The sequence below is a fragment of the Lathyrus oleraceus genome, chromosome 5, assembly GCF_024323335.1.
Source record: "Lathyrus oleraceus cultivar Zhongwan6 chromosome 5, CAAS_Psat_ZW6_1.0, whole genome shotgun sequence".
Lineage (NCBI taxonomy): Eukaryota > Viridiplantae > Streptophyta > Magnoliopsida > Fabales > Fabaceae > Lathyrus > Lathyrus oleraceus.
The window spans coordinates 348904897-348922328 of NC_066583.1; the positions used below are offsets into that span (position 1 = coordinate 348904897).

The 17432-nt window shown below is 35.7% G+C and overlaps 1 protein-coding gene across 1 annotated transcript; it reads left to right on the plus strand.

Annotated features, from left to right (window-relative positions):
- The first annotated feature begins 1523 nt into the window (after nucleotides 1-1523).
- On the plus strand, nucleotides 1524-5372 carry LOC127084592 (cell division control protein 6 homolog B). Its single transcript, XM_051025074.1, has 15 exons — nucleotides 1524-1946; nucleotides 2026-2246; nucleotides 2656-2730; nucleotides 2811-2911; nucleotides 3033-3139; nucleotides 3244-3303; nucleotides 3454-3527; nucleotides 3664-3714; nucleotides 3858-3907; nucleotides 4049-4181; nucleotides 4397-4486; nucleotides 4583-4645; nucleotides 4722-4817; nucleotides 4959-5048; nucleotides 5143-5372. Exons 1-15 carry the CDS (start codon nucleotides 1739-1741, stop codon nucleotides 5173-5175), a joined length of 1452 nt encoding a protein of 483 aa, XP_050881031.1. The 5' UTR covers nucleotides 1524-1738; the 3' UTR covers nucleotides 5176-5372.
- The last annotated feature ends 12060 nt before the right edge of the window (nucleotides 5373-17432 follow it).

The window sequence follows — 17432 nt, forward strand, 5'->3', positions numbered from 1 at the left end:
TTGGGTTACCGATGACAAAGGACGATATAAAGGGTTAGGATTAGACATACACAATAGGTTATGCTTTTATTTGTATGTTGAGATGTTTTTGTATTTTTTTACCATACTTTGAGAATAATGTTCGTAATATGATTGTACATTTTTTAAATTAACGCATTAGTTCTACAATATTCATATTTATTAATGTTTGAATAAAATAATGACAATGTGAGTCCAATTAAAATGACTTTAAAGTCATAAAAAAAAATACAAACTTAGAATAATATTTTTTGCCATGAAACATGCCAAATTTTTTTTGAAGATGCATCTATGAATTCACCCCAATTTTTTTTTGCCTTTAAAATTTTGAGGATCTAAACCCTAACTTTAAGGGCATTAAAGTTGGACCGGCCTTGTTAAGCAAAAGCAAGTGGACAATCCATAATAATTATTTGGTTATTGAAAAAAGATGATATATACGTTTTTGAATTTGATTTTAAAAAATCAAAAAGGTAAAGTAATACATAAAAATGGTGTAATTATTATAGTTGAAATAATTCTAATTATTTTATTTTCACTCCGCCTTACAAATTTAATCTTCCATTTTAAAATAACTCAGTTTTGATATCTAATTTCTTTTATTAAAAAATAGTGATGTGTCATGTTTTAAAATATGTAAAATATGAATTATTGTTATAAACCATTCATATAAATTAATAATTTGCATATTATCAATTAAATTCTAAAAATAAATAATTAAGTAATTGAAATTAAAAAACTTTCTTACAGTTTTATTATTATTCATCATTTCAAAATATTAGATTAAATATAATTTATTTAAAATATACCATATTTTTTTTAATTCAAAAATATATAAATGAATTATAAAATTTAATAATTTTAAAATAAATGTACCGAGTGAACAAGTTTAAATAAATAGACTAAAAGTTATATTTTTAAATTTTTTCTTGAGTTATATTTTTAAAACACTGTTTTTTCATTGTACATCGAGACGGTGTATAATAACTTTCTATGACCAATCAACTAATAATATATATTTTTCTAAATTATTAATTTTTTATTAATTGACATTGTAAAACTATATGCATATCCATTAAATTCTATTTAAAACAATTAACTAGCAAAGATCAATAACTTAACAATCATACATATAATAACTTTGACAATTTTTTTTATAGTCTAAAAAGATTTTTTTTTACTTACTGTGCACTAAAATTATTGTGAAATTATAATCAGAGTTTTTTTTCTTTCTAAAGATACTTATAGTAGGAATTTAAATCATTTCTATTCATCTCGAGGCAATGCAATAATCACAATTCTTTAAATTATTTGAATAAAAAATTAAAGCGATTTCTTTATAAATTTATTTTCTGAACAAATTATAAAAAATACTAAATTCATCGCGTATCTATAAAACGAAATTCATTTTTTATATTTTTCTTTAAATAATAAAATGACGCAACGAAATATGTAGAATTTAATTTATTTATTTCCATTAATTGTTTAATAGCAAACGTTGCAACCCAAAACATTTTCCGAACGAAATGAAACCATGGGGCGGGAAAACGAAAACACCGCGCCAATGTATTCCCGCTCAACGCAAACTACAAAACCCTCAACGTTATTTCCAATCTTCAGTTTCAATTCTCAATTCTCAATCTCAATCTCAATCTCAATCTGAATCACTTCGAATCTCTGATTCTCATTTTCGTTTCCGTCTTAGTTTCTGAATTCAACAATGCCTTCAGTTTCCTCCAAACGCAGATTCAGATCTCATGCATCACCTACTCCGGCCGCCGCCTCTCCGCCCAGCCGGAAGTCCCCCCGCCATTGCATCGCCGCAACTCCCAATTCTGTTCCGCCTGTAGCTCGCAGAATCATCACCGATGAGAATCAAATTGAGTCCTGTGAAACAGTAGCAGTGAAATCCAAATGGAATCCCAAAGGTAAGATTATAATTAATCAATTTAGCAATTAATTAGTCATTTAATTAATTAATTTATTAGTTAATTATTTCTTGTATAGATGGAGAGCAATTGAGGAGTGTGAAGGAGGTATTGCACTTGTCTACTGCACCGTCTACCATAGTGTGTCGTAAGGAGGAGCAAGATGTGGTGTTAGGGTTTTGTAAAGGATCTGTTGAGCATGAAAAGGCTGGGAGTCTTTATATATGTGGGTGTCCTGGAACAGGAAAATCGCTCTCTATGGTGAAAGTGAAAGTGAATTTGCTCAATTGGGCTACAGAGGTATGTGTATCTATTTCACTACTTGTTGATTTGGGTGAGTTAAAATGAATTGAATGTTTGGAAATTTGATGAAAATTTGTGGGCCAATGTTCCATGATTGATACTAATATTTGATACGATTGGCCCTCTTTGGTAAGTGCATATTTAGATTAAACTCTAATGTTTGTGGATCTATGACTAAGGTGTTGATGGTTATTTTCTAGTTTATTTATTTTTGTTTGATTAGAATATGATAGTTACAAATACTAGTACTGATGGTATACCCTTTGAATGACACACTTGTTTATAGTTTGTAATTTGATGATCCCATCCCATGTAATTGGAAGAAGAAATGCACTCCTAGTTGATCTTTTAAATTGATATGATTACAATATTTTTGTTTCTTCTGTTAATGCAATTTCATTTTCAGGCAGGATTGCCACTGCCGGATGTTTTATCTGTAAATTGTACATCCCTGTCAAACACTTCTGATATTTTTGCAAAGGTAAGCACTTGGAATGCCTAGACACATTTTATTGGATGTTGTGTTACTTAGTTGACTGACCAATTTGATGATCTGTGTAGATACTTGGATTACACAAAACTCTTGGGAAGAAGGCTTCAGGAACACCCTTGCAGCAACTTCAGAATATGTATTCTCATAAATCATGTACAAAGAGCATGATGTAAGAAAACATATTCTCGCCATGGCTTTAATTCAAACAAGAGTGCTTTTTTTCTCTTCAATTAATTCATATCAGTTGTTTCTGTAAATTGGATGCTAACAATATGCCACCATTGTAACAGATTGATAGTAGCAGATGAATTAGATTATCTAATAACCAAAGACAGAGCTGTGCTTCATGATCTTTTCATGCTTACCACTTTCCCATTTTCTAGATGTATACTGATAGGTAAATTCATGAAACAAGAAATGTTTCTAATCTCTTCATATCATTTTGATTGTAAAACAGTTTGAGCTCCTCATGATCATGACTTATTATGCTTGTTTTTACAGGCGTAGCTAATGCAATTGACCTAGCAGATCGATTTCTTCCAAGGCTTACTGCATTAAATTGTGAGTAAAGTAAATCAAGTCAGTCATATGAAGAACTTTCACTTCATTTTCAAATACTTTAGTATCCGTGTCTCAAATGGCCCTAAGATTGAAGCTGCCCTCTTCATTGGACATTGTTCTCTTTTTAATTATTCCATTTTTCTGTATCAGGCAAGCCCACTGTTGTAACTTTTCGAGCATACACAAAAGATCAGATCCTTAAGATTCTTAAAGAAAGGTTAAATGTAAGATTATTGTTTTATAACTTTTGAGTAATACAGTTGTGCCATTTTCTACTTGAAAACAAAAGTATCTTGGAGCCCAAAATAATATTTTTCCTTTTTAAAGTATTTTATTAATGGTTTTTTGTCTTGCCATCAGGAACTTCCTTACACAGTCTTCCAACATCAAGCATTAGAACTATGTGCCAGGGTAAGTGTATTTTAACGTTGTCCAAATTACTTCCTATAAATGATGTTGATTAATAGTTTAATGTTACAATAAGGAGCACACGAAAGGGATATTTTATCTACTCTTTAATTAATATTGAGTCTAATTAGCAATGCACATTGCAGAAAGTTGCTGCAGCTTCTGGAGATATGCGAAATGCTCTTTCCATATGCAGGTCTGTCTTTTGTGTCCTTATGATTTACTGTTTATGAATAAATCATAGCACCTACATTTGAAATCCATTATTTGCATATAAACTGAATGCTTAAACTTAAGCAATATCCATGAAATAAAAGTTTTTTGAATATTTTTTCAGGAGTGCAATTGAGATGTTAGAAGCAGAAATTAGAGACTCTGCTTCCAATTTGAATGCTTTAGAAGAGAAATCATCATCAGAACAAAATCTTCCTACAGCTCTGGAAGTTGTAAATAAACAAGAACTTGATATGGTAAGTTGTGGATTTGTTTCTAGTTTTGCTATGATTGCCCACATTCCCTCGGTTTGATTTACACAAATTCCAAATTAACAACAGTTCAAGGATAAAACTCAGTGATCAATGAGTACAACTTTGCATTTATCATGCTTCTAAGTTTCAAATTCACATGGTTATTATCCTCCCTTTTGTAGCTAATATAGGCCTAATATCCTTAAATTTCATTGCAGGTAAGGATTGATCATATGGCTCTTGCCTTGTCTAAAACATATAGATCACCAGTGGTGGATACAATACAATCTCTGCCACATCATCAACAGGTAACCTTGAACTATGAATAAACAAACATGGAAGAAATACACAACTTACTTTCTAAGATGAGAAAAACTTATTTTCTAGTCCTCCATTGTTTGCAGATTATACTCTGCTCTACAATGAAACATTTCCGTGGAGCCAAGAAGGACTCAATCCTTGGCGAGGTATGCTATCAGCTGTGACTGTTCATAGATCGACTCATTTTAACTATTGGTTACTAAAACTCTAACAATGATGCAGTTATATAAATCTTATGCGGCGATATGCAAATCATCACTAATTCCGCCAGCTGGAATCATGGAATTTTCAAACATGTGCCGAGTGTTAAATGACCAGGTATATAAAATAATTTGATTATGAATTTCTTTATATAGTTTTTGCCATTAGACACTCTGTAGTTTTTATGATTGGAGTGGCAGAGATATCTAAAATAATTTGATTATGAATTTTGATTATGTTTCATAAATTATACCACAGGGCCTTATAAAACTAGGACAATCCCGGGATGATAAATTGAGAAGAGTGACGCCCAAAGTAGATGAGGGTGATATTACTTTTGCATTGCAGGTAATCTTTCATCATTTGTTTTTTAATCCTCTAGGATTATTGTGCATTGCAGGTAATCACTTTTTTTGCCACTAATTAATTTTTTATCAAACAGGGAATCCGTTTTTTTCGAAATTGTCTTCAATGATCCTGCTTATTTTTTGTGGAGGCAACATTTTCAGAAGCAAGAGATGTTAGAGGAATTCTATTTATTTCTTTTTAGGGAATAATATAGCAATTGATGTAATAATTAATTTATTGATTATATCTTTGATTTCTCACATTAATAAAGTGATTCTTTTCCCATTATATGGGTGTAAGTATTTGATTCAAGAGCCTTTTCAATATTTGAGAGTAAGAAATAAATTTGTTGCCCAAAACACTAAACAAAACCATTATGGTACAAAATTATTCTCTAAGAGTCTAAAATCATGAATTTTGATAAATAATTTTTATTTGGTTTAATCACATAAAATTTTTAATTAACATGAAAAAAAATAACTTCCTTAAATGAAAAAATATAAAAGTGTTGATATAAGGCTTACTTGAATGTCTGGTTATCATGAATGTGTCTTGTGACAGAGTATCAGAACTTGATTAGAAGTTCTTATATCAAGGCCTAATTGGAATTTGGCTAACTATGAAGTCATGGTTAAATTCTACAAGGTCTTGGTTAGCTTAACAAGTATATCAAAATCGTGTCCACTTTTATCCCCTTTATCATCAATAAAAAATATAAAAGAATAAAGATAATAAATAACGACAAAAGAAACTTCATTTCATTTAGAAAGATAAAGATACATAAATAAAGCATAAACCCTAAACCCTAACTAGATCATCAATCTCTTCAGGGTCAGTGATAGGTTGAGGTTGATGTTCTATCTCAGTATCAAATGAGATGTCTATGATTTAGTCAGAGGAACTAGGGGTTGAAGGTTCATTATTTCTGATGTTTTCCATGAAGGTATCAAAGACAAGTTCATCTATGTTGTTAGGTTGAGGGGGTTGATGACTTATCGACAAGTGTACCGATAATGTCGAAGTAATAATTAAGATTGAATCCATAGGGGCTGCCTTTGAACAAGACAAATTTTGTGAAATCTGTAGAAAATAGTAAAAAGGAGGGGGGGGGGGGGGGGTGAGTTTGCAATGCGAAAAGTAAATGTCTTTAAACAAAATTACAAAAGCGGTCAAGTTGTGTATCAAATCCCCTATTTATCTATTGTTTATGTTTGATGCCTCACATGAATGGTCTCATCACCATAATCCCATGACGAATTAACAAAACCGCTACAATCCCTCAAGGTCTCCTATTCTTATTCAACCAATGTAAGTACAACAATTGGCCTATGTCCAACACATAGATAATTGTTAGTATTCCCTATGCACCCAAAATCAATTTAAAAGAGTATCTCACATAAAAACATTAAGAACAATAAGCAATTGAATAAGATTATAAATCAAAGGATTCATACAAAGTCAAATCAACATATTGCCCAACAATATTGAAAAAGGTTCATCACACACAACCTAACCTAGAGAAGTTTAACTACTCATAATTCATATTACAATACCAAATTAATAAAGAAGAATAATATATAATTTTCCTTGAAGGATTGACCTCAAATGGCTTCAAATGCTATCCAAATCACCCATGATGTTGTAAAAATCGTACTTACAGTGCCAATTTTCATAACCCTTGCAAAAGTGCATAATTTCCCCTTAAAAAGAGCTCAAAATGGATTAGGCGCGTTAAAAAAAGCCCATAAGAGGAGCTATAGTGCGCATGACGACATGCATCGTGTGCGATGCAGCCTTTATGTCACTTATCGCGCGCGCGATGCTGCGCGTGATTATTCCAGTGGATGCACGCTTTTGCTCCCCTTTTCACCTAGATTTTCACTAAGTCCAATTTCTTCACACTTAACTATTTTTCCTCAATCTTTTGTATTTCTTCTTTATTTTAGCTCATCTTTCACTTGTTTTGATCTGATTCTTTGACTAAAAAATTCATGCAATGACGAAGTGTCATCACAACCCCAAATTTGAATTGTTGCTTGTCCTCAAGTAACTCGCCTGCAACTGCACATTTCAACAGAAAACAAGTTGCACAATAACAATTGAACATCGCCAATTTTTTTTCTTTACCTGACCATCATTCTAGCTTTCAACTTCTATCCGATAATTTTAGAAAACGTCCTCAAACTTTGACGAGTACTTAACCTGTCTCTCATCTCACTTTGGCTCACTCAATGGATAAGGTCATCTCTCAATCAACATGCAGAATCGTTTATGCTTAGTTTGATCATGTTATAATATAACTCATCAAAGAAATCAAAACACACATTTGAGGACTTTTAGGTTGTAACTTGGCTTATGTTTGGATAGGATATTTTTGGAAAAGCAGGTTTAAACCTTTGGAGTTAGGTGCCTAGTGTAGCGGTGTATTCGTCGCTATATGATCTATCGATTAAACCATAAGCTAAGAGATACATTGAAATTTCGAGTCGCCACCGCACTTTTATTTATCCAAAGGACTAGCTAAAAAGCGAACAAAAGCCTAAGAAGTTTTACACGTAGAAAACTAATAAAAAGATCAGAGATTCTGGGTAAGGGGTAAATTACGCAATGGGAAGGTGTTAGGCACCCATCACGTCCTAGGTACTCCTAGGGAGCCCTTTTCACACTTGTTATGCTAAATCGTTATTTGTTATGACAAAAAGATTGTGCAAACATGTTTGGGATGATGAGAAAAGAATATACAAGTTTTATTATTATTGTGTTCGAACGGATGAACCCGCTGCCTACGTACCTTCCATCAAAGGTAAGGATCAAAACGCCGTAGTTCGGCTAAAAGATTTCCAAAAGTTGGTGGATTCAGTTTTAAACACAAGCACTGAGGCTTTTCATTATCAATGGGAGAACACTCGACCAAAAACAACATCCACCATGCGAGGATAGCTTCGACGTACTAGAGGGGTTAGCCCTGTTTTCAGTACGGAAGTCTTACTGTCGACTCACTAAGGATAGGCAAGATTTACATCAACCACAATGATAATTGAAGCCTATGGCTAATGCATGAAAAGATTAATGGACAAAGCCAAAACAAGTGAATGAGTGAAGTTAATTGATTGTGATTATGAAAGTGAAGTCAGAGTATGATTAAGGTTAATTCAAAGAAGTATTATGAAAATGAGTTTGAAAAAAGGTCAAGGACTTGGGGTCCAGGTTTTTAGTTAGAAAACATGAAGATGTTTGCACAACACTTATGTCAAGTTTAAAAGGTATGGTGTGAAAAGTCTAGGACATAATGAATGATGAATGGATGAGGATGGATAGTAAAACTTCTTAGAAGGTTCACTTCTTGAGATCATATGGGAGATGATTCAAGTGTGTCCTTTGGAATGCAATGGATAATAGAAAACAAACAAAGATGAAATCCAAAAGGCGGATATCGGATGCCAATCACTGGGCTTATACCAATCTCCTAAAACAGAATGGGATATCAGATGCCACTCAATGGACTTACACTAATCTCCTCAGGCAAAATAAAAAGCGGATACCGGATACCAATAGATGGATTTACACCAGTCTCCTAAAACAGAACAGGATATCAGAAGCCACTCAATGGACTTACACCAATCTCCTCAAAAGAAAAACAAAGATGAGAAATGGAAGTTAACTGCCAATCTGTCTGGACTTAGGTTAACTCCACAGTATGGTCCTAGGAAATCCAATGCCACATTACAGGGACTTACAAGGATCCTCACATACAAGAACTATGCAACATGAGATGATGAGAAAGCAAAAGCCAACTTGCAGGGACTTACAATTGCAATTTCTCATACAATCAAACAAATCAACTTATGATCACAGGAAAACAGATGCCAACTTGCAGGGACTTATAACTGTATCCTCACATAAACAAACAAACCAAACAGGTCACAGGATAACAGATGCCAACTTACAGGGACTTACAGCTGTATCCTCACATAAACAAAGCAATGACAGGAGATATGAGTGACCAAAGAGGTCTTGCACTCTATCTTTCCATATCACAGGAGCAAAGGCCAAAAGAGATGGACTTACAATTGTCCTCAATGGGCAAGCAACAATGATAGCATCACAAAAGCAAATGAGATGATCATGCACTAATGGCAATTGATGATGATGATAAATGCATAACATACAAGCAAGCAAGTGCATATGAAGCAATCAAGCAATCAATGAATATCAAACAGCACACTCTATAGCCAAAACAGGGGGGCTCACACAAGAGGGTTTGACTTTGAAAGTCCACTGTAATAGGTGAAGATCGCTCTTAACCTTGCCATTGAGAGGCTAAGGTGAAACAGATGAAAAGGAGATGAGGGGTGTGCCTCATTGCTTCTATCTCATATCAGAGAGAGCATCAAAGAAAGTGTGGGAGTTCAGAAAGTAGGAACTCTCTCCACATTATTGACTCGATTAGATCTTGGGTATTTATCTCAATGCTTCAACCATGTAATGGGAGCAGAGAGAGGACACACTGAATAGTGGGGGATAGATTGCTTATCCCTACCTTCCACCAATTGCCTTACTTGAAGGACTTTTCCTGCTTGGGACAAATTTAAACACACACAAGCATTGCCTCTTAAGGAGGACTTCAGACAGTTTGCCCGGTCAAATAACAGACCGGGTCTCCAGACTACATGAAGAAGAAAGGTTTATACCTCAAAAGCAATTGCTAAATAGCAAAGCAAGCAAGTTCAAAGAACTTAAGCAACTAAAGTACCTGAAAAAGTCAAACCAATTAGTAAACAGCTCAACAATCAAAATCAAAAGGAAATGAACCAATAGTCAACCACAGAGGGACCAATTGTGCAAGGCACAAAGACTCAAGTATGTGAGTCACACCTACAAAACAAAGGTTAGCACAATATATAATTCAACTCAAACAAATTTGAATGGTCTTTGAGGCATTGGGGCTTAACCTGAAACAATAGCTCAATTGTAAGCTCAAAAGACCACTAGGACTAGCCTAGGGTCAAAGGTGAAAGAAAAAAGTCAAACAGCAAAGGAAAGTCAACCCAATCCATGTTCAAACATTTAATAAGTAAACTCAATTGGATTCATAATTATATCATGTATCATTGTCATTTCATATGCAAAAGGATGCAAAGCATGGCAAGAAAGAGCACAAATAGGTCAACAGCAAGACCTCTTTCAAAAGTCAACTCAAACAATCTCAAAAATCATGAAATAAATCAAACTCAATCCTAACATCTAGCATGGTAGACATGTAAAATTTCATGGCATTTGGATGAGAGGAAGGCAGTCAAGTAAAATCATGAAGTCAAACCAAATTCAAGTAAGCATAATGAAAGTCAACAAGCATGGGTCAACTTCAAAAAATCATATCAATTTGAAAACAGAAGAGAAATGAATGAGATTAACACCAATGCAAAGCTCAAGATGTCTAGTTATCACATGTGAAATTTCATGGTCATACAATAAGGTTTGAGAATTTCACAAAAGATTTGGCAACATGTATCACATAAAGTCAACAAATGACTAAGCATGGAAGAAAATTCACAATCAAATGGAAAACAGCATGATTAATTCCAAGAAAATTCGTACACAAACTAGACATGTGATAAATGATTCATGCAAAATTTGGAGTCATTTGGAGGCCAGGAGACATGTGAACAAAAATCATACATTTGCATATCATTGGTGTGACACAAATTGTCACACCCTACTTCAAAAATTCACAACTAGCAAACCACAAATGAGAAATGTATAAACTCTACATGGAAACAAAGGTCAATGTGTCTAGTTTCACCACAAAAAATTTCAGGCTCATTGGATGCATCATGAGTATTTCACAAAAGAAATGGCACAATGTATCATTTATGCACACATGTTGGGAAAACAATTATCATTAAAAATCCAGCCAATGGAAAATTAATTAAAATTCACAATAAAATAGAGGACACATTCATGAACATGAGGAGAAAATTTCATAATTTTTGGATGAAAATTGAAAGAGAAATTAATTTGTGAAGTTGGATGAAATTTGAGGCAAGCATGAACAAAATGCATGGCAAGATAGAGTCAAAGCAAAGTCAACCGATGGCAAACTTGTAAATATGCGCTCACTTATCAAAGCTGCGCGTTTTGGCAAAGGGAAATGAAATGTTTTGATTGGCTCTCAGCCAATAAAACAGTAACTCGGCCAATGGTTGTATTTCTGGGTTTAAGACATAAACCCTAGGGTTTTAGCAACATGGTTTCAGCATTGCAAGCATCGAATCATGAACAACAACATCAAGCAGACAGCATGGCATATGCATCAAGTTCATCATGCAACATTAACCAACAACAACCAAACACGACAAGCACAAATCAAAGGATTTTTCTGGGCAGCTTAAAATAGCAAAACAGCAGGGCATTTCATCATCCAACTTCATCATCATGTAATCATCATAAATAAGCATCAAGCAAACAGTCATAGTAATAACAATGTGCCTCATGACATAAACAACAAAACAACACAAGCAGGAACATTTCTGGGCAGGGTGTCGGGTTTCAAACAGCAGCATGTACACATTCATCATCATGCATCTCGAAAAATTTAATGTGCCCAGCAAACAAAATCAAACATGCTAACATCATCATTAAACCTCAAGCAACAAGAATATGGTGTCCACATTCATTAAATCATCGTGAACAACACAAATCGATAGAAAATGTATTTGCACACAAAAATGAAATTTCAGATTCAGACCAGCATAGTTAACCATTTAGCATAATTCAAGTTGCAATGGAAGGAGTATGGTAAGAGCTTCAAGACACATATCATCATTTAGAGAAATAAAGGATTCGAGATTTTACTTGGATTTTGAAGAAATATGTGAATCAGTGATTGTATGATGATAGCAGTGCAAACAGAAGGCCCTTGTGCTTGGCAATGAAGGATACTTGATGTAGATAAGCTCAAGAATGCTTGGAAAATCTCACAGCTCGATCTGCCATTGTTGAGCTTGATGAAAAGCAGAGTGAGAAAGAGCTGTTACAGCAAGAACACAAGGCTTGCTATGGTCTCCAAATACTTCGTATGTGAAGGAACCAACCAAAGATGCAAGGGTTCTTTTGAGTTTTTTTGCAGAAAAATGAAATCGAGCAAAATGCAAGAAAGAGAGAAAGTATATTTTCTGTGATGGCTGCTCAAAAACTAGGGTTGGAAGTGACAGAAAAAATGCTTATAAGGGTCTGTTTTGGCTTGGTTTAGGAAGTGCTAATCTTGGTTTGTCTTAATGAACTCACTTGCCTTTTTTGCTAAGTTGAAAATATGGAAATGGAGGGTGTGAAATTGGCACGATTTTGGGCCTACAAACAGGCTGCACAAAGACCATTCCAATTGCTGTTTGTGGTCTGTACCAGAAATGCTGTACTTGATTTGCTTGTATGGAGCTATTTTGCCAAATTTTCAAGTTTTGCACTTTGGTCCATAATGATGATGTAATGGTGGTATGATGATGATTTAGGAATTGGAACAAGTCACAAATATGATATGAAACATGTCCCAATTGGCAAAAATGAGAAAAAACCAATGAATCAAAAAGTCAACTATGAGTCAAACTTGAGTTTTAAGTGAAAAAGGTCCAAAAATGCCATTTTTAATGGTAGGGTTTTAATGAATGAAATTTATATTTTTGGAAAGAGGATGAAAAATGTGGTGTGTAGGAAAAAACCCCACCAAATTTGGCCTTATGGTTTGAGAGATATGGCTTGTTGAAGTTCAAAAATTGGTGAAAATGATTTGATCATATCTTGACAACCACACATGGGATTTGAGAGTTCTTGGACTTTTTGAAAATGGGAAGACAAGATTTTCAACTTTCATGTTGGGCAAAAATTCATTTGAAGCTTGTATCATGATGTAAGTTTAAGATCAAGAAGTTTCCATTTTTGGCAGTTGAAATTACAGGTCCACTTTCTATTTCTGGAAAATTTCTGATTTGACTTGATTTTCTTCCATGATGAGGTTGAACATGATAGATGAGGCTTGTATGGACATGAATGAGCTCCTTCAAATCAATTCTATCCATCAAATCACTGATTAAATCAACAGCTGACCAAGTTTGACTTTTCTAGGGTTTTGAGTGACTGGACCACTTCTGATGAATTCCAAACCCTAATTCCTTGAGAACTTGACTTCAAATGATGTCCCAAGTTGTATGAACTTTTGATTATTGATCATGGTGCCCAAATTCTGCAAGAATGGCCACCATCCATTGCTTTGACTGACTGTTGACTGACTTTGACCTAATTGCTTCATCTGCAATCAACAAGGTTAGACTGACAATATTTTTGTACTTTTTGAATGATAAACATATGAAAGCAAAGATATACAAATGCAAAGTATGCTTGGTGATCAAGAAACAGACCCACAAGGCAAACTACCCACTAGGAGGGAAGCTAAGGCATGCAATGATCCTTGAGGCCATGATATGAATGATATGGGCCATGAGGGATCTTAGGGCCCAAAATTGGGGTCTTACAGATGCCCCTATTTAAGGTTATTCTAGCCGGAGAAGTGAAGTTTAGAAATCTTCATCTCGACGCGGTAGAATGGGCTTAAATAACAGTAATGAGACAAATTTTGGTCCCTAAGAGACCTCATGATGCAAATGTATGCATGCAAAAGACACAAATTCTGTGGGGAATATGATTCACACAGAAGAAAAGACGATCCATCGGAGTAGTACACTCACCAGGAACAGAGACTCTAACAAGACTCTATGGGGATAACAAAAGAAAAAGAAATGTGTGAACAATACACGACTCCAAGCTGGGGAAAAAACAAAACTGACATAACGTGGACAAGACACGACTCTGATTAGAAAAACGGAAAAAAGATTGGAGAACTCACTGGGGAGCGAAGGACTCACACTGGGAAAAGATTTCCAAATGGAAAATAAATCCATTGGAGAGACACAAGCTGACTCTTGGGGAGAAGCAACAAAAAGCTTCACTGGGGAAGTAACAAGCAAAATGAGATGCTACCAGGCAAGGGTAACAAACTCAGGAAGGAACACCAAGGATACCGGGTTGTAGGTATGCAACAGGTGACCGACCAAAGACGTGAATTGGTGTGTGTTCCAAAACACTCATCATCCTGAAGAGAGCGAAAGCAAACTTGTTTATAGGATGGACATTTGATTCTGTAAAGAATGCAAATCTTACTCAGTAAACAAAGTGTTTGACAAGAGAGTGCATGAGATATATTATTCATAGCCGTCAAAACGTGAATAATATACTCGCATGGAAAGTTATCCTGAACCGGGTTGTAGGTTGTTTATAGGATAAAATCCGAAATCGTGAATTGGTTTGCACTTCCAAGACACTCATCATCCTGAAGAAAGCTAGAACATCAGACTTGTTTATAGGATGGACATTCGATTCCACAAGGAATGCGAATCTTACTCTGAGGGGAAAACAACAAAAGATTGACCCAAGAGTGAACGAGATATAATATCCATTACCGTCAGAACGTGGATAGAATACTCACAAAGGAAGATTATCCTGAACCGGGTTGTAGGTTGTTTATAGGATAAAAATCCGAAATCGTGAATTGGTTTTCACTTCCAAAACACTCATCACCCTGAAGAAAGCTAGAACAGCAGACTTGTTTATAGGATGGACATTCGATTCCACAAGGAATGCGAATCTTACTCGACTGGGGAAGATCAACAAAGGACTCCAACCAAAGAGCGCATGAGACATATTATTCATAGCCGTCAAAACGTGAATAATATACTCGAAAGGAAAATTATCCTGAACCGGTTACTGGGTTGTTTATAGGATAAGATCCGAAGAGAAAGGCATCGGGATACCAGGAGAGGTATATAATGATGACCAATCAAAAGGAGCAACCGACATTACCGACAAAAGGGTAAATGAAAGGCGAGCTGCTGAGGATAATTTGCAAGCGTCCGGCAATTATCGACAGGGACTAGCTGGGGATGCATTGGTAAATAATCAATGATCCGGGGAACAAATCACTAGCATACGGTGAAAAGACCCACTGGGGATAAAATTGCTAGCATACGGCAATTATCCACAAAAGACTTGCTGAGAATATAAGTGCTGATCTGAGCAACTTATACAAGCAAAGGAAAATCATCATCGAATATTGAATGAAGATAACCACAAAAATTAGGGTTTATATCTACCGAATACGGGGTAGAAGACCAACAACTCCGCATGGGGATAGAACAAATCACAAATCCGCACGGGAAACCAAAATAGGGTTTATAACAAACCACAAACTGCTGAAGAGCAGGAAAATAGGATTTACAACTACCGGGTAGTAGGTAGAAAACCACAAACTCTGGCTGGAGAATAAAAGGTGTATAACCACAAATTCTGTTAAGAAAGCCAGGAAAAGTAGGACTTACAACTGCTGGTTTGTAGGCAGAGGCCCAAAAACATTCCGCTGGGGAACAACCCACTGGGAAGCACAAGATATTTGATAAATAGCCAATTCGGGAATGATCCGAAAAGATAGACTGAATAAAGACACGTCCTAATGAGGATGTAACTCAAATAGGAAAATCCATCCCAATATATGTGTTGGGAGGAAACGGAAGAAACCGTCATCCACGAGGATATATCTCAGTGGGGAATTGCAGAAGGAAAGACAGACATATTTTCTGCTTATGGGGCTGACTCTATATGGAGAGATTTATAAACACCCGACATCTGCTTGGGGAGATCTGTAAAGAGATCTATATCACCATAGCAGGAGACACGACAAACAAAAGATATATGGCGAGAAAATGCAACATGAATATCTGAATGTTTTATGAATATGCATGAATATGCGTGATTTATGTTTGATGAATGCTGACAAAACAGACAATTCTAACACAAACAAGTTCAGGAACTGAACGTCCGGTATTATACTTCCAGGGGAAAAACCAGCTGGAGAGCCAATCTGCGGAGATCTACATGCTGTAAAGCAAAGATCTGCGGGTACTGCTGAAGAAGCAGAGAATCAGAGATATCAGGAAACAACCCAATCAGGGTACAGAAAGTCACAACGGGCAAAACAGCCACCAAGACAAATCTGTAGGGGAACAAGAGAAATCCCAAAGTATCTGCAGGGGATCCCAGTGTCAACTGAGAAGCAAAAAGGTGCATACGCACGAGCACAAACTGCTGTAGAAGCAAATCCACACAACTCCACTGAGGAACAACCCGCTGAGGGAGAATGATATCATCCAAATAGAATCTTAACTGCATAAGCAACTCTACTGGGGAAGACTGTCGGCTACTCTCTTGGGAACAAACCACTGAGGGAGGACAGATCAAACAAATATATTCTGCAACAGACCACTCCACTTGGGGAGAATATGCATAGCAAACTGATCACAACAAGTAGATTCTGCAATATAAGCCACTCTATTGGGGATCGCAAACAGTCAGGAAATCAATCCGTTCACTGGAGGCTAGAGCCATCATCCGACCATATCGGGATTGAATGAGTATTCAACAGGCGAAACTGCCACCACAAACATTCTGCAGACTAAGCTGAGGAAAAGGTGGTTGAACACATTGGGATATCAACCCAAATCAAAACTGCTCAGGAAAATAAATCCTGCTCTGCTGGAGAGAATAACTCTGATGGAGAGATAGCAACAATGCCGCAGACGACTTCGCCGGGGAAAAAGGGTAAAGTACCGGGTATCAAACCACTGACTTACCGAATCTTCAAAAAGAAAGCGATCATGCTGAGGAAACAGACAAATCCTGCTGGCACACTGCATGGGGAAAAGCGGTAACAACTCCACTTGCAACCCTGGTGGGGATATCAATAACAGCTCTACTCGCGACTCCGAGGGGAGTATCAATCAATCAGTTATACTCATGACCGTGTTGAGGAGACAAATAAAGTCTGGGGCAGACGACCCATTGGAGAAAGTGACGGGGCACCAAGATGACAAACCATCAACCGCCGAAACTTCTACAAGAAAAACACCCATGCTGGGGGAACTGCTGCTGGAGAAAACAAAGTCTTCAACAGCAAATTACTTGCGACTGTACTGGGGAGCAACCCCAACAACAACTTTGTTTGAGGAACAGCCTCAACAAAGATCTGAAGAAAGAAGATACCACCAAACCAGGAATATGAACCAATGTCTTACCTGTTGGAAATCATGCCACCCTCGGGAGAGCACTGAGATATTCTTAAGTATCCTTTCAATCTTGTGCATGTTCACTTTGTATAAAACAAATTTTGAAAAATTTGATTTTAAAACAATGACATTTTATCAATTTAAAACATGCAAAACATTTGTTGAATTGAAACAAATAAGAGTGCAAATAAATGGATAAAAAGCTCAAATTGATTTGATA

Excerpts from the sequence above, each read along its gene's own strand:
- LOC127084592 (XM_051025074.1), top strand. The coding sequence starts at position 1,739 with ATGCCTTCAGTTTCCTCCAAACGCAGATTCAGATCTCATGCATCACCT. Across the intron at positions 3,528-3,663 it reads TTCTTAAAGAAAGGTTAAAT|GAACTTCCTTACACAGTCTT; the intron begins GTAAGATTATTG and ends TCTTGCCATCAG. Across the intron at positions 5,049-5,142 it reads ATATTACTTTTGCATTGCAG|GGAATCCGTTTTTTTCGAAA; the intron begins GTAATCTTTCAT and ends TTTATCAAACAG.